General features: G+C 36.3%; 1 protein-coding gene across 1 annotated transcript in view; it reads right to left on the bottom strand.

Annotated features, from left to right (window-relative positions):
- The window catches only part of ADGRV1 (adhesion G protein-coupled receptor V1), a 227,553-nt gene that overhangs the window by 173,159 nt on the left and 32,192 nt on the right, over positions 1–22,202 (bottom strand). The window contains exons 20-33 of the mRNA XM_065750127.1: positions 20,568–21,311; positions 17,585–17,958; positions 15,893–16,069; positions 14,633–14,813; positions 13,853–14,055; positions 13,131–13,260; positions 11,618–11,698; positions 10,100–10,239; positions 7,369–7,978; positions 6,247–6,462; positions 4,818–5,033; positions 3,097–3,341; positions 2,724–2,905; positions 1,134–1,945 (exon numbers count right to left, since the gene is read on the bottom strand). Of these exons, the coding sequence (XP_065606199.1) occupies positions 1,134–1,945; positions 2,724–2,905; positions 3,097–3,341; positions 4,818–5,033; positions 6,247–6,462; positions 7,369–7,978; positions 10,100–10,239; positions 11,618–11,698; positions 13,131–13,260; positions 13,853–14,055; positions 14,633–14,813; positions 15,893–16,069; positions 17,585–17,958; positions 20,568–21,311 (4,311 nt within the window). The remainder of the gene's footprint in view (positions 1–1,133; positions 1,946–2,723; positions 2,906–3,096; positions 3,342–4,817; positions 5,034–6,246; positions 6,463–7,368; positions 7,979–10,099; positions 10,240–11,617; positions 11,699–13,130; positions 13,261–13,852; positions 14,056–14,632; positions 14,814–15,892; positions 16,070–17,584; positions 17,959–20,567; positions 21,312–22,202) is intronic.

Raw genomic sequence — 22,202 nt, forward strand, 5'->3', positions numbered from 1 at the left:
TTTGTGTTACATATTTTCTCAATTTAAAATTTAACTTAGAGAGAGGAATGTTATTCTTTTTTAAAAATACATTATTTTTAAATTACCAAGCTCCTAAGTTCTCTGATAAACATATGCACAAGTGTGTACACTCAATTTAAATATATTTACTGTGCAGGCATGCATTAATATAGACTGTCATTATGTTAGTTCCTTGCTTTTGAGGCCATGAAAGAATAATAATAAAAGTAGAAAATACTATCAATCTCTAATCTCTATATATCCATTAAAATTTACAATACAGTGCTCTAGCTGAGTCCACATGCACAAGCTAGCTGTGGTTTACGATTCTGAGACTAACCATTCACAAGGTACACATTTTTTCAGCTATACTGTCTTTCAAAATAGTTATAAACTCATTAACCACTCATATAATTATACGTCAGCCTCAGAATCATGGCCAGAAGAAAAAGAGAAAACATCTTTTGCATTTAGATGGTTTATCAAGCTAGCTAGCACACTATAATCCTTACTAGGCTCCTTAAATTCTTTTCAAACTATTTGTTTCATCAACACAGGCTTTGAAAATATAGAATAAATTATTAAATACATCACATTATGCATACATAATGATCACAATACAACATTAAATACATCACTTTACGTAAGTAAAGTCTGCCAATGATTTGTTTGTCCTGATCAAAAAATTTTTAAGTATGTTATTACATTATGCAATATGATCTCAGAATTTAAAATAGATGCCATGAAAATTCTGCACCATTCTGACCAAAGGCTAACAAAAAAACAAGTCTGATTCCCATTTCTATTATCCTTGCTGCTGCAACTCTCTTCAGCATTATTATTCCCTACTTACGTGATGTAAAGGAATCTTTATAAAGCAGCACAGTGCAATACCTCTTTAACAAAACTCTTAGATATTTATGGTTTTCATTTTTTTTCACTACCATTGTGTGTGTTCTGAAAGATAATCCTATACACTAATATACAACCATTCTCTTTTGGACACATGTCCTGTGCCTTCAAGGAGATAAAGTCTAAGAACAAGATGATACTCGTAAAAACATCCAAAGAATTTACTTGGGTTCTTTTTGTTACATTTATAGAAGAGAAATCAATGCAAAACTTTGTCTCACCTTCAGCAAACACCAGAGTCTCACCAACACCTACAAAATCCACGTTTGGGGTAGCAGTTCCACCAGTTACATGCCATTGGACTGTCACTTGTCCCAGGCTGCCTTCCGTTCTGTGGATCATTAGCTGCACATCAGTCTGAGGGCGTTCCTCTACTTCAACATACAGTCCTCTCTCTGATGCATTGGGATTTACACTGTGGATCTTAAATACTCCGAACGCATCTCCATTCATCATTATGATAACTGTGCAAGTATTTGGCTGTCCTATAGTTGGTTGATTTTTTATGCTGGCTGAAATGTTCATTAGTTCAACTTTCAAAAGGGTTATAGTGAATTCCTCATCCAGTTCTGGCACATCATCAGGCAGTATGGTAACTGTAAGATTTGCAAATTCTTCTCCTTCCTCCATTATGGTCCATTGTCTTGTAATGGGTTGATAATCACTGCCAGCAATGGCTAGTGTGCTAAAGAGCATGAATGCACTGGTAAAGTTCTTCTTGTAGGTCCAGAATCCTGAAGTGTTAGTTAAAGGGCTGACCTCTGATGTCATCCAAAGGCAGAGAGGAACCCCAGAGGCACTGGAAAATGTAAAGGCTGAACAGGCTTGTTCTTTTAGGCACTGAGTTGCACAGACATACACTGGGTTACTTGCTGCTGACACATTCACTCCGGTCTTGGACGGTTGGTCAGGAATTCCTTGTACAGGAGACTCATAATAGGACAGGATATCCTGACCTTGCTCAACAGCAAGAGCGACAATGTCAGTATCAGACGTGCTGTAGAAAATTTGCAGCTGACCAAATCTTCCCTCACTAAAAGATGTTATAATAAAGAAACTCTTGTTAGTTGACAAAGTATGTCTGATACTCTATCATAGTTTCTGTGTTAAGAATAGAAGTGAAAAAATTTGATTGGCTACATCTGAATTGATGAAAAAATCCAAGTAATGGATTAAAAAGCATTTCCTTTGAAGCCAGTACCAAAATAACTATTTGTTTGTGTGTTTGTTTGCTTGCTTGCTTTGCGGATGGCAGGATTGATTATTTATAGTTTGGGTAATACTCTGTTACAATTGCACATTAGTAAACATTTCTTTCTTGGAATTATCTCTGTCCTCTCAGGACTTGCTAGTTCTCTTCAATAGCAATTTAAAAAAAGCCAGTGCTCTGCAGCCTTGTAATTCTTCCTCTAAGATCACATACTTAAATCTCATTTTCCCTTTCTTTTTGATTTCCATTCTGCAATTGTTGGCTTACTTTTCTTTCAGTTCTAATCATAGGAGCAGGATATTGAGCAGGCCTAAATAATCTGATGATTTAGTGGATAAAAAGAATCTTCACATACACCATGCACAGAAAGTTTGTCATATATTTCAATATATATTACATTTAAGTAACTTGTGTACATTCCTAGTAAGCAGACATCTACATCAGAAACAATGTACATGAAAATGTATTGAGCTGGCAGACTGGAGAATTGATGAAAATACTGATGCAAATATTTATATGAGAGAAGCAGGACATCTGACATTACAGCAAAGAAAAAATAAAGAAAATTAGTAATTATAAATAAAGCAAAGATTGTACAAACCTTCGTCTGACTGTAATGTTTGCGAGCAAATTTCTTTCTAGTGGCTCCTGGATTCGATATAAGGACTGATGAAAGAAAACTGTGCCATAAGGATTATCATTGGCAGGTATTGTAATTTTTGCCATGCCATCTAACCCAATAGCACCACCATTGGAGGCCTGAGTTAATACTACAAGGACAATCTCAAGAAGAAAAACAGAAAAACAATTAATGCTAAACTATTTGCGGTATTTCTAACAATAATAATAGACTGAGTATAAAAGGAATATCCTATACCTTCTGGCCAGAGCACTCCTTGTTTTCCATTACATGTATTTCAGTAACAGTTTAAAACTCAAATACTGTTCAAGAAAAATATAACTGCTTGACTTACTTCTTCTATTTCTGGAACATCATCAGCAAGGACTTCCAGCAGAAGCATCTGAAAGGTTTCTCCAGGGGCAAAAGTAATATTGCCTGTGGCAAACTGCAGGTCAGCATGAGCAAGATGCCCATCAATGGTAGCAATCCAATGAACAGTCACATTACCAAGCGTCCCAGCGTTGCGTATCACTGGCAGGTGTATGGGTACTGATCCAAACTCAGGCTCCTCCACAGTGGATTCAGTAATCTGAAAAACTAAAGTACAGCACAGAGAGGACTACTGCGTTAATCACAATCTTTAAAGTAGAAATATAATCCTTATTTGTATATAGTGTTACTCTGCTTGATTATAAAGGCAAATCACATTTAATCAAGTTTAAAACAAAATCTAAACTTTCAGAATTAATAATTTCATTTACAGAGAAAATTTGCATGAAAATTAAGCTTTTATTTCTCTTCCCAAATGTTTATTCCATCACATCTATTGTTCAAGGCAAGCCATGAGATATTTCTGACCATTTCAAAAACCCATTGGTTATGATGTCCAGTGAGAAAATTTTAGCATGAAAGACTGCTTTGTGTGAATGTTTAGTAAAACGAAGAGACTAAACTATTTCAACAGATATTGGCATGTAGACTTTGGCTTAAATCTATTGCAGGAATTCAGCACTTAGAAGAAATAAAAAGGGTTTTTTGTTGTTTGGTTTTTGTTTAAGTAATTTAAAATCTACCCATCTCCACTGGAAGACTTAAAAATCCACTTTCTTTTCTCTTATGAAAAAAATCTTGATACATGAACTGACTATTCCTTCCATTTTGCTATATTAAAGCACCATTACCCCCTAACCCCATGCAATGCTATAGGCTTGGGGCAGAATGGCTTGAAGAATGTAGAGAGGAAAAGGACCTGGGGGTGTTGGTTGATGCTCGGCTCAACATGAGCCGGCAGTGTGCCAAGGTGGCCAAGAAGGCCAACAGCATCCTGGCCTGTATTAGAAATAGTGTAGCCAGCAGGAGCAGGGAGGTGATCATCCCCCTGTACTCAGCTCTGGTGCGGCCGCACCTTGAGTACTGTGTTCAGTTTTGGGCCCCTCACTACAAGAAGGACATTGAGGCCCTGGAGTGTGTTCAGAGAAGGGCAACAAAACTGGTGAGGGGTCTGGAGCACAAGTCTTATGAGGAGCGGCTGAGGGAGCTGGGATTGTTCAGTCTGGAGAAGAGGAGGCTCAGAGGAGACCTTATTGCACTCTACCACTTCCTGAAGGGGGGTTGTGGTGAGGAGGGGGTAGGCCTCTTCTCCCTGATAAGTAATGACAGGACGAGAGGGAATGGCCACAAGTTGCGCCGGGGAAGATTTAGATTAGACCTGAGGAAGCATTTCTTTTCTGAAAGAGTGGTCAGGCACTGGAATGGCCTGCCTAGGGAGGTGGTTGAGGCACCATCCCTAGCGCTGTTCAAGAAGCGTTTAGATGAGGTGCTAAAGGACTTAATTTTAGTAGTTGGGTAGAGATAGTGATAGGAGGATGGTTGGACTAGATGATCTTATAGGTCCTTTCCAACCTTATGAACTTATGAACTTATGAACTTCATTATATGTTTCATTATATGTCTCATTATAAGTTTATTTTCCTTTATCTTTTACTATCTTCATCCAGACTCTTTGTCTTCACAGAGACAAAAATATGTTGTAAAAATGTTAACAGAAGAGAGAAAATAGGGAGATTCACTTACCAAAAGATCCAAATGGGTCATCAGAAGCCTCAATAATTATGATTGCTCTAGTCAACGATCCAAGCAAGGCTCCACCTGTTGTTTGATTCAGCAGCTGAACATAAAAGGACTCCTCAACTTCAGGATTTATATCATTAATTATATAAATTGGCACAGCTTTACTTGTTTCTCCTTCTAGTAAGACAACATCTGATGAGGCTACACTGTAGTCCTCTCCTAGATTTGTAGATAAAACAAAAAACCAAAACCAATAAAAACACAGAAGAATATTAACACACTATGTCTCATTATGGAGCACCACTAATATTTATCATCAGTAATATATATAATATATACATTATAATGTATACAGTATAATCAGTGACCTTCTCTGCTTAGACATTTGTTCCCTTGTGTTCAAATACCCTTTTTTTTTTTAATCTTCAAAGCCAGGGAACACATTGTTTTTCATTACCTAATGCCTTCTAAATATCAAGATGGATTAAACTAAAACTCAGGCCAAAACAGTTTAAACTGTAAGTTCAAAAGGCAATTACAAGAAGTCCATTATTCTCTTCCATTGAGAAGGTCACCCTACTGAGATACTTCTGTCTTAGATTTCTGATAGCTGTCTGGCATTCCAGGAGATAAAATTAAACAGAAATACTTTTGTCAAAGTAAATTTTATTGAAGGGGAAGAGTGTGCACACAGACCTTATTTTAGTCACACTTTTCTCCAAGAATGCCTAATTAACAACTAAGATATGATAGATAATGGCTAAACTTCAGAACACAATTGAAAATATATTCTGGTATACTACTCAGCCTTCAGCACAGATGAAATACAGTGGGTCTAACCACTTAGGAGATTTTTGAGCTTGTAGTTCATAAAGTTGCTCCTTTCTTCATGTAATTTTTCAGTTTCAGGTATTGAGTGCAGAACTTTATCACTTATCTTCAGAAGCAAAAAGCTTCTTGAGTTTTGGTTATTTTTTTTCTGTTTCACAGCTGAGTTCTCAGCTCTCACTTGCCTTTCAGTAAATTCATATGTGCCATGCATGATGGGTTTAAATACATATGCAGGACTATAAAGTACCTACATATACCGTTATGGGATTTATTTATTTGTTTGTTGGTTTGTACATTGTTTTTTTCAATTTGATGATGTGGGCAGCCACTAAGGAAATGAAAAGCCACTTCCTTTCCTTATTTCTCTTGCTAGATTCTTCAGTAATGATGACTTAGAGCTTTGTAAAATGTGTTGTATGGTCCCACAGGGCTTGGATTCCTGTCTCCTAAGCACAGTCAGTAAACACTACACTTCATTATTTTTTTACCTGTTTCATTAGACTGCATTTGATACGCATGTGTTTGCTTTGGTCAGTGAAAGCAAACAGAATGCCCTTTCTGCTTTCACACAATGCGTATTTCTGCTGTTCTGATTTCTCACCTGCCGTTGCAGTTATTGGCATAGCTTTAAATTTCACAGAAACATCTGCAAAAATTCCCCCAGTTCTGGTCACATTAATGATTGGTCCAACATAATTTTCAGCAACTCGCACAGTTGAAGCTGAAAGCTGAAGTGTTCCAAAAGCATCATCATTGGCATTGATAATTACATGAGCTATTGTCTCACTCGCTGCTCCAAGACGAGGAGAATTTACAACTGAAATGTCAAAAAACAACTTAGTGTGAACAAGTCAGAAATGTTTCCTATATGTGGCTATGTTCTATGTTCATAGACATGTGAGCCACTACTAGCTTTAACAAAGCAATCGTTTCAAATTTTGACAAAATAAAACGAAGGTACTTTTAGTATTTTTATTGTGTTATGGTAGAAAATCCTGATTTTTATTAACTTAATTTAGCCTGCTGTGGCACAGGGAAGAGGTGAGCTATTACCAAAATCATTTATTTATTTGTCTATAGGACAATAGAATTTTGAAATATGTGTCCTGTCAGTTCCCAGCAGAATTATTGGTGAAGTTTCCCTTAAATCATGATTAATCTTGAGGAGGATGTGGGGGGAGGAAACCAGTGAGGCATGTCAAAGAAGCTCTGAAGTATAAATCAGGCTGTAAGGACCAGAACTATCAGAATAAAAAATCAAGCAAACATTCTACACACTAATGAAAAACAGCATGCATCTGTGATTCTACACCACCTAAATTTTAAAAGGTTCTTTCAGCTTTCAGCAAATGGACATAACTTATTTCCTAACACTGTGCTTCAGAGAAACAACATCAAGTGAACAATTATCAATGCACAAAAACAATATAGTAAGACAATTAGCCTAAAAGGCCTTGGATAAGGCAAATGCAGTAGGGATAAAGAAATGCTTATCTACACCGGACAAAATATAATGATAAAGGAAATACATGCTGACAGTAAACATAGAATTATCATACTGAATATAAAATACTCTAACATATCAAGTCATAGAATATGTAACTATACTGAGTTAGGCAGAGGTAAAAGTTTAATATAATTTCATTTGTTGCATGTTATTCTACAAAGCTTAAATATTAGCCTGCATACTTAAATTTTCAGTTTACATTTGTAAGATACTTACTTGGCCGATCTTGAACTTTTTCAATCAAAACAGTATTGTTTAGCTCCACAAAAATAGATTCTGACCTCTCAGGATCATCATCATCCAATATAGGCAAAGGTATTGTGGCCTCACTTTCATTGGCAGCAAAGACTGTATAACCAGCAATGGGTATATAATCCTTTCCTTGTATTGCTCTAACAACATTAGGTGGAAGAGCGGACAACTGTTCCTCATCACCTAGAGTTCTGTATGTTACCATTACTGTACCAAAGAGACCACCAAGCCTTACTATTGTTAGGGAGATATTTTTTATTTCTTCCTCAACTTTGATTGGTCTGTTTTTCTCAGAAAAGATGAAAAGTCCATATGGATCATCATTAGCTAAAACTGTTAATGTTGCATTAGTATGATTTCCAAGACAACCACTGGAAATGTTGATGATCAAAACTGAAAACATCTCATCCAGTTCAGGAACTTCATCGTGAGAAACTTGTACTGTGATGTTTGCTCTCACTTGGCCAACATTGAATGTTACGATTCCATATGTAGAGATCAGATCTTCAGTAAGATCACAGTCTATGACCCAGTGCAGCGTCACTTCAGACAGAGCCCCATGAGTTCTCACAATCTAAGTGGAAAATACAAAGATTTATGTGGTGTTTGGGTTTTTTTTTTGGTGCCATAAGAAAGAAAATACAGTATGGAGCAAAGTCATGGAACCATAGAATACCCTGAGTCAGAAGGGACTCACAAGGACGATCAAATACAACTCTTGCCTTCGCAGAGGACTACCCAACATTCAAATCCTTTGTCTGAGAGTGCTTTCCAAGCATTCTGAGCAGCCCGTTCCATGCCCTCCATCCTCTGGTGCAATGCCTTTCCCTGACCCTCAGCTGCCCTTCACACCTTGCCCTCCAGACCCCTCCTCATCTTTTTAGCCCTCCTCTGGATGCTCAATAATACCTTGATGTCCTTCTTTCACTGTGGCATCACCCTGCAAACAGTGCTGGAGGCGAGGCTACGCAACACAGAGTAGAAGGCACAGCCCCTCCCTCACCTGATGGCAGTGCTGGGACTGCTGTACCCCAGGGTATAACTGGCCCTTTGGGCTGCAGGGCACACAGTGCCTCATATTCAACTCTGTGTCAGTCAGAATCCACAGCTCCCTTTCTGTGTGACTGCTCTCCTCAGTATGTACACACAGCCGGAGCTGTCCTGTCCCACATACTAATTCTGGCCACCTCCTCTTCTTAGAATTCATATAATTGGTATTGTTCAGCCCACTGATTTGCCACTATCTCTCTGCAAGGAGCCTCTAAAAATCAGTAATTCAACAGCTCCTCCTAATTTACCTTACATCAGCTGACTGTCCCTTTTCTGCTAGATGAGTAATTTTGTTGTAAATGGATAATAAATATCTTAAGAGAAATTTCCCTTGTGAACCTGTGCTGACTGTGACCAATTACTTCATCTTCTTTCATGTATTTTTCAATAACTCCCAGAACATTCTTCATAATTTTACCAGGCACCAAAGTGATACTAACATGCCTGTAACTAGTGGGATCTTCTTTTTTGCCCTTCTTGAAGACTGGGACAGCATTTGCCAACATCCAGTTAACTGGGACCTTTCCAGATTTCCAAATAATTGAGAAAAGTCCCATGATTACATCAGCCAGCTCTTCAAGTAGCCTGAGATGAATTCCATCAGGCACCATAGATTTATATGCATAAAATCCCACATAAACTTGGAGTTGGCTGGGAGTTGATAATTACTCAGTCTCGCAACTCAGGGCTCCAGGGGACCCAGTCCATACCCAGTGTCTCCATGTTATTAAGGTCCTTATTTGTGAGGTGGCCATCCTCATCAAATAAAGGACCCATGTTTTACTGTTATTATACTTTTAAAAGCCTCTTTTGTTGTCCCACACAGTATTAGCTGGCTTCAACTCTAATTGAGTTTGGTTACACAAACCTTCTCCTTGCAATGGCAAACATAATCTTCACAGGCCTCCTAAGTAGCCAGACCTTGCTTCCTGTGGCCATACACTTTATTTTTCCACCTAAACTCAAGAAGATCCCTGCTCTGTCAAACCAGTCTTCTGCCCAACTTTTTTGACTTCTAATATTTTGGAATTGCCTATTTCTGTGCACTTAAGAGGTAGTCTTAAGAAACTGACCGGCATTGATGGACTCCAATACACACAAAAGCAGTATCCTTGTCAAGTAGCTCCTCAAGCAGTCTGCAGTCTGCTCTCCCCATATCAAAGGCTGAAGTTTTACTTGCCATTTTCTTCCTACCACAACAGATTCTAAACATGAATACTTTATGGCAAGACATCCAATGGCCACTTCATCCACAACACCCTTCCTACAAACTGCATACAGTTTAGCTCCACTATTACATATAGCACAAAATTGTTGACAAAAGAATTAGCAATAATGTTTTAAAAAAAGTCTAATCATTATCATCTCAGCTTTGCTGTACTTGGTGTGCCTTACCACTTCAATTAAAATATTTCTATCTCAAATGTAAACACACAGAATTAATTTTAAACCTACGGATATAACTATTACGTCATTTTAGCTTTAAGCTGAAAGATACACAAAAGGAATGGAGGTATGAAGAGAGAAAACAGATGTGCATGTTAAATCTAGCTAAAAAACTTTTAGGCCAAGGGTAAACAGAATGCTCTGTAAAAACAGAAAAGAACAGGACTGCCTAGCAGCATGAAACCCAGAAGTTTCTAACCTGCAGCACAATATTGCTATCTCCATCTTCAGGCTCAGTTCCATACACTGAGAGTGACTCCTCACTGAACTCAAACACTCCATGAGCATCATCAGAAGCTTCAATAGTCACAATGATGTGCGATGCAATTCCCAAGCTGGCTGTAAGTGCAAGTTCCAAAATGAGTTATTGTGGGAGTACAAGAAAGATTATACAGAGCAGAAGCTGTGAATCAAGATAAACAGCGTTATTATTTTTTTTCTAGCACCATTTCTTACACAAAAGAGATCTAAGGAACACACTGTTATAAAAAGTACATATTTGTGCTGTTTAGCTTTTTATTTTTTAATGAATTTAAAACTATGGCAATAACTATCCAAATGCACAAAGCACTGACTTGTAGTAATGCAGTCCTGGCAACCCTTGTGAGGAACAGCATATCAAAGAAAAAAAAAAACAAAACACCTAAATATTTTAAGGGAGGAACAGAAGGAAAATTTGCCGTTTAATTAATGAGTATCAATCAAAATTTAAGGTGGTGGTCAGTTATGCAATGAAACATGGTGACCCACAGATTGGACAAAAGCAAGTGCTCTCACAACAGCAGTTGGAATAGAAATAGAAATAGAAATAGAAATAATAAATAAATAAATCCAGGAAGTGTTACCACTACAATTATCATCTTAGGTAAAATAACTTGCTGCTTAAAAAGAGCCTGGCACTTAAGAAAACAATTTCTGGAAACACAGAAGAGAAAGAAGTACTCCCCTCGAAGCTCCAAAAAGTTGTAAAACCACTCAGTAGTTACAAACTGAACTCCTCTGAATTTAGAAATAAATTAGAAAATCAGACTGCCACTGTGGAATAATTATATAATGGGTGCTAAAACAATTTTTTTTCAGGTCAGTAAGGCTAAAATCAAAGGCATGTATAATTATAATTTTCGTGTTTTCTGTATAAAATTTTTGTTTGCTTGTTTGTTTGTTTGTTTGTTTTGGTTTGCTTTGTATTTTTTGTATTTTCTCAGGGTTATTTTTCCCTGTATGTCATGATATAGACACAAACATAAAGAAATTGAATTAAAAAAAAAATACCAAAGCATTCCTTTAAAAAACTGCAGTAAGGGTGTTTTTGACATGCAGAGACTGGAAGTGAAATGAAACAAGTATCAAAGCACACAGTCAGCTAATTCTTCAATTGCCCTCAATTTAAAAATTGTCTTTGCTCTTTGTTCTCCAGAAAAATTGATGCCTGACAACAAAACCTATTTTGCAGCCCATACATCCTAATTAACAATACTGTGTTTCACAACAACATAGTTTTGAAGATAGAGAAGCTACTTGCTGTGTTACAGTCAGCACTGACAGCTATTTGCCTTAACAGGGTAAAGAAAATCTTGACAGAATTCTATGACACACCTAAATGAATCATCTGAATCTACAAATAAGGCAATGCTATTATAAGCCACGTCAATGGAATAATTTATGAGGGATATTACAGCTAGCAATAAGGAAATAAAGGTTAATCCAAAATGCTTACCATGTTGATAGGCAGTTTGAAGGAAGAAATCCACGTTCCCATCACCACTACCACTGCCATCATTTCTAAAGAGCTCAGCAACTTTTAGATGACAGACACACACATATATACACATATATACATTTATAAACACAGAGTAAGCAGAGGGTAATTTAAACAATTCTGGACAACAAGAAAAAAAAGAGAAAAGCATTCCAGGAAGGCATAAACTACAGTTACGGAAGTGTACAGAACCTCTGATTAAAACTTATTAATTTATGACATTGAAAATAGCATCAGGAGGTCAGAAGGAAAGAAAACATCTACACCCATTTTTTGTCTTTCTTTTCTTTGCCTTTTTGTAACCACTTCTTGCTTTTTCCATTTCTCACTCCTGACATTTGTTATAGAGAAATGTATATTTGAAATAATGGAAGTAAGCTCCCCAGACCCTTTATTCTAACATTTCATAAGGTGAGAACATGTCAGGAGGTTGGGATGATCTGCAGAAAGCTTAACTAGTGGAGACTTTACCCTGAACTTTGTACTTGGAGTGGTATTTGAAAGGCCAAAAAGAGAGTTCATTTTAAGGAGGATATCAACTTCCTGGGTTATTAAATTTAGTTTTAAGTTTTCTGACACAGCAATTTGAAAAATAAGATTTTATTTCTCATAATAAAACAAGTATTCATCCAAAAAAACAAAATACACAATAAGTCTAATAATTTTATCAAAAGAATCACTAAGGCCGCACTATACCATAGACACATAGAAACACAGTGGATGGCTGGTTTTATCCAAAGTAATATGACACAACTTCCTATAGTGCATCACACTTCCACAGCATCCAGTAAAAAAAAATCAATATATGACTCTCAGTGTCTCCAATAATTTAGTTCCCCAGATATTAAATCTCCTCTAAAAACTTTCTCCAATTGAAGAAGCTGATTTAAGGGATTATGAAGACCTCTGATGCTTGTTGTCCTGGCACCTTAAACCAGTAATTCCTTGGAGCATTTTTCCTTGTCCTTACAATAGCTACCTGACAGCTACAACTTGGCTGTTATTCCCAAACTTCTTAAAGCCCACAGCCTAGTATTACTGTAACCCAGCTGAACACATTAGGAGCCAATGTATTGCATTTACTCTGATTCCACTCAGATAGATGGAAAAAAGAAAAAAAAAAGCAATTTTTTAAAAAACCACCACCTCCTCAATAATTTTATAAATATTCAAAAATTCTGAAATGCAATGAGTTTCTAATACAATTTCTATATTATTTTAATTCTCATTACCAACCATTGTCGCATAAAGTGAAAAACAGCAACCGCCTTTTCATGTCTGCTTTTTTACAGTAATTAACAAATAAACTGAGGAATATTTTTTTCCTAAGAAATAAGAATACAGCTTGAGGAATGCAGGAGTGGTTTTTGTTTATTTTCAGAAATTACATTAAAATAATACTAAGAAAGAAAAGATTCTAATAAATGGAGTTAATGAAAATACACCTAAGTGATGGATGAAAGTGACTTACCTCCTCCCTCTGGGTTCAACAGCTCCACTTCAAATGTTTTTTCTAATTCAGGAATAGAATTATCAGTGATGTTAACAGTAATGTACTTGTATCTTTCTCCTGGCTGAAATTCCAGTGTGCCCATGACAGCCTGCAAGATGGAAGCTCTTCATATTTTTGTTCTAATGTTTTCATCCATATAAAAATAAAAGAAACTCTAATTTTGTCTTTTTCAAAACATCCATTTTTCTTCACTTACGCTTTAAAAAAAAACCCTGATTATTCAATTTTACAGTAAAAGACATCTAAATGGACAGATGGTGAACATCTGTATTCATTTGTAATTTTTCTGCACAATTATCAGCTGGATAAGCAAGCGTATATAAATGCAGGTTACTTATTAAAGCATGTAGAAAACCCAGGACATAAATGCATAATTTAATCTGTACATGCATCTGAATGATTTGATATACAAAAACAGCAAAACTTCTTGCTACACTGACATCTCTCTTAAGACAAAACCAGAGTATTTTCTTAGGAAATGGAACTTCCTACATAGAAAGAACATAGAAGTCACATAGCAACATATATGTTAAAGGGAATATTACATATTAATTTACCACATCACCACAAACAGCAGTCTTTCCATGAAAGAGTCATAGCTGGAGTAGTCAAACTGAAGGCTGTTTTTAGCATTGCAATTAAATCCCTAAATAGTTATACTACCTTGGCAATGACCATACCTGGTAATCTTTTGGACTGAAAGCCGTAAGTGGCACTGTTCTGTATTCCACCAGAACTGTTCCAAGAAGGCCTTGTGCACGAACAACCAGTAATCTGACATGTCCTACTTCTTCTTTAATAGTAATATGGGGCACAGAATAAGATGGAAGAATCATTTTATCATCTGTCTGAGGAGGTAGTCCCACAGAGAACTGGAGCAGACCTAGCATACAAGAAGTATTACTTACTTGGCTTCTTGAAGCAAATTTAAATGATAATTATTAATAATTCACAATGGTTCTGAAATTAAAAATCACTTATGTCCATCTATCCTTATGCATGCATCACACAGATTCCAGAAATGTGCTATGTCTTCTCCTCTCTCACTGATCTTCCTGTTCGTCTTGATAAAGCAACAGCACTATAAAAAAATCAGCTCTTCCCAAAAGAGTCTCACATTACTGGCTATTTAGTAGTATAACAGGCATGCAGAAATGATGCTCATTGTCAGAAAATCACATTTGTTTAAAATTTTCCACAAGATCAACGCATAGCCTTTATTTGCTCTCACAAGGGGACCATTGCCTGTTTCATTAGGAAAACTTCAAGGCCTTCTTTTAAAATTCTCTGGAACAATTCACCATCCTTCCAGGTATATAAACAATGAGTTAACCTCAAGTTAGATAAAGTGGAATACTTGGCATTACTACTTCAGTTGTCAAGACTAAGAAGAATTTTTATCTGACTAGCAAGAACTACCAATTATTTGAAACAAGACTGTAGATTTCCATCACTGTTACCATATGGGTGGTCACTGGCTTTGATGCTGATGTCAGTAGTTTCTTTCTCTGGATCTATACTTGCTCCACTGGTAGGAGTTGAACCTATTTTTCCATCTCCAGACACTGCAGAGACTAATGTCACACGGAAATATTCATTTAACTCCGGAATGTCATCATCAATAACATGCAAATTTAACACCTAGAGAAGGATCAAATCATGGAAAAATCAAACCATGCAACATTCAGCATGATGAGCTTCATGAACCTGCCTAACTCAGGGAATTCTTTAATTAGTCAGTCAACTGTATCTCCTGTGTAGTTCTGAAGGTAATGGACCACAAGGCAGTGGAGCCAAGAGTGTATATCAGCCCTTTTCTGCCACTAGGTAGAGCAAGGAACACCTTATCCAGGACACCAGATTAGAAAAGATAAGAAAACTTCTACTTCGTATAATTCTATGAAATGCAGTAATATGATTCACCACAGTTAAAGCTGAATGACTAATGACATGAACAAACTACTTGCAGATATGACAAGCTTTTGTCAGTTGTTACTTAACTGGGAACAAATTCTCAGTTCAACTGAAGCCACTGGGATCCTTTCAAATGTCTTTGGTGAATTTCCATCAGTTCACATCGTCTTTTGCAGACTGATGTAAGTGAAACTGAGGATGGCATCCTCTACTCAGAATTCATGCTTATTATGTAAACAGTACAAGAAAACACACATGAACTCTCTCCACTTCTTCAAATAACTGTACAAATCCAGTGTTGCAGGTCAGAATTCATTAAAACAGTTTAGGCAAAAGGACGTAGAACCTGGATGCAAGACCAGCAGTTAACTTTACTGCTATTGAACTAATGTGAAGATAAATTTGGATTACAGGACTCAGTTCAAAACATGATGATTTTCAAAAGTACGTGGACTATTTACACTTCTAAAACTTTTCTGTACGCATGTACAGAAATATTGTTATTCATTTGTATATAATGTATATATACATTTATCTAACTTTATGTGCAGCCAAATATACATGCACAAATTTTAATTCCTCAACTGAGGTATACACAGATCTATAAGGATCTATCATACAACTTTCTTGACAGTGATATAAAAAACAACAACAACAACAACAAATCAAATAATGAAGAAAAATATGACAAAAGTTATACTAAGTAAACACTCTCCAATATGAAAGCCAGTCAGCACCCTCGGAAGATATTCTCCAGAAGGTTTGTAAAGGACAGGATGAATAGTTAATAGGAAGGTAGGGTTTACCTCTGATCTCTGCCAAGGGAGGAATGTGATAGTGCCACTGCTATTAGAAAAATCGGTAACAGAGTAATTAATGCCAGTGGAATCAACCTGTGAGATAATGTACTTTATATACACGTAGTCTAGGGCTCCCCTTGTACGCTCCACAACACAGGATATAGTAGAACCTTCATCAGAACTCTGAAAGAAAGCAAAGGTTTGCTTCTGTAAGAGTAAATCCAGTGAATAAACAATAACATAGAATTCTCTAATGTCACTCAAATTTTTAGCTAAAAAAAATAAAATAAATGCTGTCATGTTATTTTCAGCTCTTATGGAGTCTTAGGAAGCAGAAACTGACTTTGATAGTAGTCAGAACAATCCTAGTGGAATTTGCAACAGTTTCTAATGCGTCCCCCGGGACTAAGGAAAATAACACATACAATTTATCCTGGACAGAATCTCTTTCCCAAAGCTATGTGGCAGAAACAGAATCTATAAGATCGAAATGTACAACTTGAAAGCAACTAAAAGTACTTCATATTAATGCAGTTTATCTTCATTTTCCTTGACAATAATTTGCAGAAAGAATTGGGTCATCCCTTTTCCAAGTGCTATAGGAAAAAATAGAATCATAGAATCATAGAATTGCTCAGGATGGAAGAGACCTTCAAGATCACCAAGTCCAATCACAGCCTAACCATACTACCCTAACTGGGAACAAATTCTCAGTTCTGCTGAAACCACTGGGTCCTTTCAAATGTCTTTCATGAATTTTCTCTTCTACAGTCCTCCTTACAAGTCTGTTTTAACAGAGAATTTGAATTCTGCAGCAAAAAATTTCAGATCTTTGTAAATATATTCATATGGATCATATGTTTTAGAAATGAATTATAGCAATACCAAAAATAAAATAATTTTATCTGAAAATTTTCAGAAAGGTTAATGTTATCATACTCATTAACTAAATCTCAGGGATGCTTTGTAACACAGTGTGGATACTGTGTATGACTTCAGGCTGTCTAGCAGATAGACGCACACAAAGCAGTCAAACTACTGGCAAAAAACTGCTGTGCTCCTGCATCATCACTAAGAGTTCTAATACTTCCTTGGTGAAATGGACATAAGAGAGGTCCAAAACAATTAACATACCATATAAATGTTTAATTTCTCTTCATGCTTGGTTGATGATCTGTGGCATCACAGTGTATCAGTGGCATTTGAACCTGAAGGAATCCATTATCATAGCATATGGTAGGCACACAAAAAGCAAACTGAGCCAAACTGAAAACTAGCATCACTCAGTCAGTGACGTTATTCTAAAAAATGTTGCACATTAGCACTCTGAGTAAAAAGAATGTAATTATAAGTTTGTAAGAGCTCCCAGTTCAGAAACGATACTCATTGTTTTTTCTCCAAAATAATACACTAGTAATAAAAACAGCTGTCATGTTCTTCTCCTCATAACTGATTAAAGTAGATGATTTATGTTTTTTTTGATCTGCTCCAAAAAGTAGCAAATTTACATTGAAATTTACATTTCAATTACATTGAAAACAAAAATCTTAAAAAATAAAACCAACCAAACAACGCTGCTAGTATTAACAAAACTGACAGCAAGCAATTTAAGTTAAGACTTTGTTCAGGTCATCTGGTCCTGGGATTAACCTTTCTGCGCACAGACCTTCACCTATAATTTTCCTGTGACCGCCTTACCTCAGGGATACATGCTCCCGTGAAGCCAAACAGACCATTAGCATTATCACTTTTCTGTATTCTTAATCTTGCTGTGGTATTTTCATGCGAAATTCGAGCTCCACCACGCACACAAATGAGCTTTAGTATGAATAATTCCTCTCCTTCTTCCTCATTGTCATCTTTTGCAGACACGATGAATGATTTATTGGTCTCTCCTTGCTGATACTCCAAATACCCAGACACAGGGTGGACATCATTTTTTGCAGGAGTTGCATGGAGTTCATAGATCTCTGCACGTGTCAGTTTACGTTCATAAAGCCTTACATCTTGCATTAGCCCTGTGTACCTACAGCTACCATTGATTCCTGCTCCAATTCTTACTATTCCTGGACCTGAGAAGAAAATTATAATTTTTTTCACATTACTGCTTTTCTCTGAAGTAGTAGAAGTCTGTAATTAAACTGCTCTTTTTGTAAAAGAAAAAAAAACACAGTAATAAATAAAAAATAAACATAAATAGTACACAGTTTACCACTGAATTTGGAATAATATTGATCTTGAATCAAAAAATCAGAAGGTTCCCTGTACCATGACTCAGTGCTTCATTGAGATTATCACAGGCCAAACAATTCCATCTTAGACTGTCCAGGTTTTTCCATCCCATTAATTCTAACAACACATTGTCACAATCCCTTAGTTTTACGAGGTTTAGAAGCCAGAGGTTCCCTCTCTCCTCCACAGATTTGCAGAACTGAACTGCAACTCCTTTCATTCTTTGTTTTGCCTAACAAACCCTATTTTGACTCTCTTTAGTAGGGTAGTTGATCAATTTCCACAATACTCTTCAACACTGTATTAGCATTTCTGAACATAGGTTTCATCAACTGCACCAGGTGTACAGATTTCAATAAGAATCCACAAATGCTTTTTACAGTAGCATTACTACTTCTCTCACTCTAAACAGTTATAATATTTAGCAAATTATACGTTCACAGCTGCCCTTTTTACACACACACTAAACCAGTAAGTCATATTCATTTCTATTCTATTCCATTCTGTTATATATGTTATATATTCCATTCCACTCTTTTCTACTCCACTGTGTTCTATTGCATTCTATTCTACCCTATTCTGCTAAAACACATGCATCTCAGCTGTTATCAGCTGCTTTTCTGAAAACAAAGAAGCAAAAATCCTACTCCTCGATGTTCTGGCATATATATGACTGAGTGGCAAGCATACCATATACATACTTATACAATGATAAGCAACCACAGCAACTAATAATAGTTACAGGGCATCAGGTGGAGTACGGTGAGAAAAACTGGGCCACTAAGCTCACCACTGTGCAGCAATGAACATTAAACTAAGAGAGACAGAATATTTACCTCGCAATTGCTGTATACCCAAACATATCCATCAATAAAGAAAATTTACACTGACTCAGACATACCCTTCTAGCAATAAAAGCATTATTGCATTTCACACATATTTGTTTCAGAAACTGAGGGGGAAAAAGCTGAAGTACGACAAATCTGATGGAACTTTTTAATTGCAGAAGTACTACTGTTTTTACACTGGGAAAAATTTATTTCTGAGATTTCAGGCACTGGAATTTTAAAAGCAGAAATACAATACACTATACGACTAAGTTCTCTGTTTTCACTCAACTTTTGTGTGTGTGTGTGCGTGTATATATATATATATATATATATGTTGATGTATATGTGTTTGACATACTCTATCTTTTAAAATTCTCTTTCTTCAATTAGAGAAATGGAAGCTCTAATCAAGAATTTTATAATCATCCATGAGAATGTCTGTCCTTACTGAAGAAAACATGAAACTGAAGAAGAGAAGGAGAAAGACTGAAGGATAGAGATTGTCAACAAGGGAAAAAAAAAAGCGTACAGAATAACAGAAAATCGACAATAAAAGAATAAATATAAATTTTTTCCAACCACATAACATTTGACTTTATAGAGGAATTTCTGGCACTTCCCTAGTCAGTGTTACTGCAGGTCAGACAATAGTTACCTATAATTAAAATCCTAAAAGATCTGCAATGTCCATGTTATATTAACTGAAGTACATATGCTAATTTTCCTTGGAATATAATGAAACCAAGCATTAAGTTTGTTAATTTGTATTTCAGTAAATCTACACCCTGTAAAATGCTATCTTCAAGATACAGGTTTGGTAACAAAAGCATTACTGCATTTCACACATCTTTTTTTTTCCGAAACTGAAAGGAATAAAGCCCTTCCTAAGCTTCATTGCTGTAAATACAATCATACATGCATAGAATCATTTACGCCCAGGACCTAACAATACAAGTCAGCCACTAAACCACACCCCTAAGCACCACGTGTCTCTTAAATTCCTCCAGAAATGATGACTGCGCCTCAGAAGACTGTTCTAGTGCCTAACCACTATTTCCATGAAATTCTTCCAGATGTTGTTTCCTGAACAACCTGGCTTTTTCCTCATGTCCTATCACTTGCCATCTGATAAAAGAGACCACTTTCATTCTCACTACAAGCTCCTGTCAGGGCACTGAGGAGAGCAATTAGGCTTCCCCTTAGCCTTCTCCCAGACTAAATACACCCAGTTCCCTCACCGGCTTGTCATGTCTTTTCTTTTAGTCACTTTTCCAGCTTCACTGTCCTTCTCCAAATGTGTTCTAGCAACTCAGTATCTTTCTTGTAGCTAAATCTTATTGAAATTATTAATTGCAGTAAATGTACATTTTATGTATATATAGTTTTATTTTCAAATTCATATAGTCTAAGCTTGTTAACAGGTTTGAATTTTTTAGAACATTGCATGCCTTATTTCCATGAACTTTCTTAAAATCCTGAAGTAATGTTTTTCTTTTTTTTTTCATTCTTTTTCCTTGTCCTTTTACATTAACTAATCAGAACCGATCACTTCAGTATATTGCTTCTCTGCATTTCAGAACTTCATATAAAGAGAAATATAATTAAATCTGTTGGCTCACCATCAACAATTGCCTCTCCTTTCAAACTCTTCATTCCTCCCAGAACAAGAATTCCATCAATGTAAAATTCAATTATACTTTCATTGAGAGTAATCAAAAGGTGAAGCCAAGTATTCTCATCCAGGTATTTCACGATTGCTGTTTTGGCCATATATGTCATATTGGATCCTAATGCTGTATAATGAAGAACTACAGAAACATGAGAATCATTTGTTTGGAGTTTCACACCATAATATAAAGTCCCATTATCATTGTCCTTTTCAACTATATAGCCATCTGTACTGACATTAGGAATTAGCCACGCTGAAAATGTAAAATTGGTTAGTGCAGTATTTCCACTGTAGGGGTATTCAGGACCAATAATGCCAAATGCATCCCCTTTTCCACTGAAATACAAAGCATCTGTTCCACTGTGATGGCGCCTCATGTGGGGCTGTGATTTTACTGAACTTGGAAATGATCCAAGCAATAAGAAATCTATCATTGCTGGCAGTCCATCTGAGAATGTACTAGACAGTATTTCCCAGCCTAATCGGACAACACCAAATGTGCCTTGCTGTCTCCAGATGGTGAAGTCTGTAATATAGGAATGATCGTCTTCAGAAAGAGTATCTTCCACAATCTCTCTCTCCTGGCTCTCTGGATCTATAACAAACACTCCAAAAGGGTCATCATTGAAAGGGATCATGACGATTACAGAAAGGTTGGTTTCAGATAACTGGCCACCAGGACCAGGAGATCCACCTACATAACAGAAGTTAAGAGTAAAAGTTAATGGCTGGTTTCAGACATGATCAGGAAAAAAATTATAAAGTATTTCAATTCTTAAATAAAATATGTTTTTTAAAAGGCCTAAATCTTACTCTAAGATCCTGTGGACTACCAGAAAATCACCTAACTTTAAAACCATGTAATTTAATTGTATTATTTTTAAAATGCTATGGTGGCACATTTTCCATAAGAAAAACCCATCTTATTTTTCAGCCGCAAAACGCAAAGATATCTTTCGGCTTAAAAAAGATTAAATTCAACTTGTCTTAATTAGATAACTGCTGTTTCATTTGATAAGCATGGGGCCAAAATCAGTTCTGACATTAGTCCAAAACTTACATGACTGTGAATGGCAAAATCTTGTCCATTGCTTCAGAAACAGAAGCATACGTCCCTTGCAAAATCAGTGAACAATTGTGCATTAAAACTGCTGACAAGCTGTGCTATTAGTCATCTATTTCTCCGCAGTAAGAATTTATGATATGAAGATCATGATGTAAATGCAAACTCTCCACTCAAAGTGTACAGTGATCTACCTATTTTAAGTAGGAAATCTTTTGTACACCCATATGGATTTCACTTACAGGAAAGGTCAACACACATTTTCAGTTGCACCAGGGTACAGAAGACCATAAATAGTACTGAGATGGAATGAATCCAGATTAGGAAATACACCCAGTAGCAATCTGAAGTTGTAATTTATGTCATATGAGGTGGTGTCTACAAGTGGTTTACCTCCTCTAGGGAAAAAAAAATAAATAAAGGAACTCTATTACAGTAGATATGCATAGTCTTTAATATCTTTAATATTTCTTCTTCTGCATGGAGAAATGTGTCTCTGAAATGTAGATCTCTCTGTTTCTA

Source organism: Cyrtonyx montezumae, unplaced genomic scaffold, assembly GCF_038088225.1.
Source record: "Cyrtonyx montezumae isolate F1298 unplaced genomic scaffold, pur_monq_1.0 scaffold_64, whole genome shotgun sequence".
Lineage (NCBI taxonomy): Eukaryota > Metazoa > Chordata > Aves > Galliformes > Odontophoridae > Cyrtonyx > Cyrtonyx montezumae.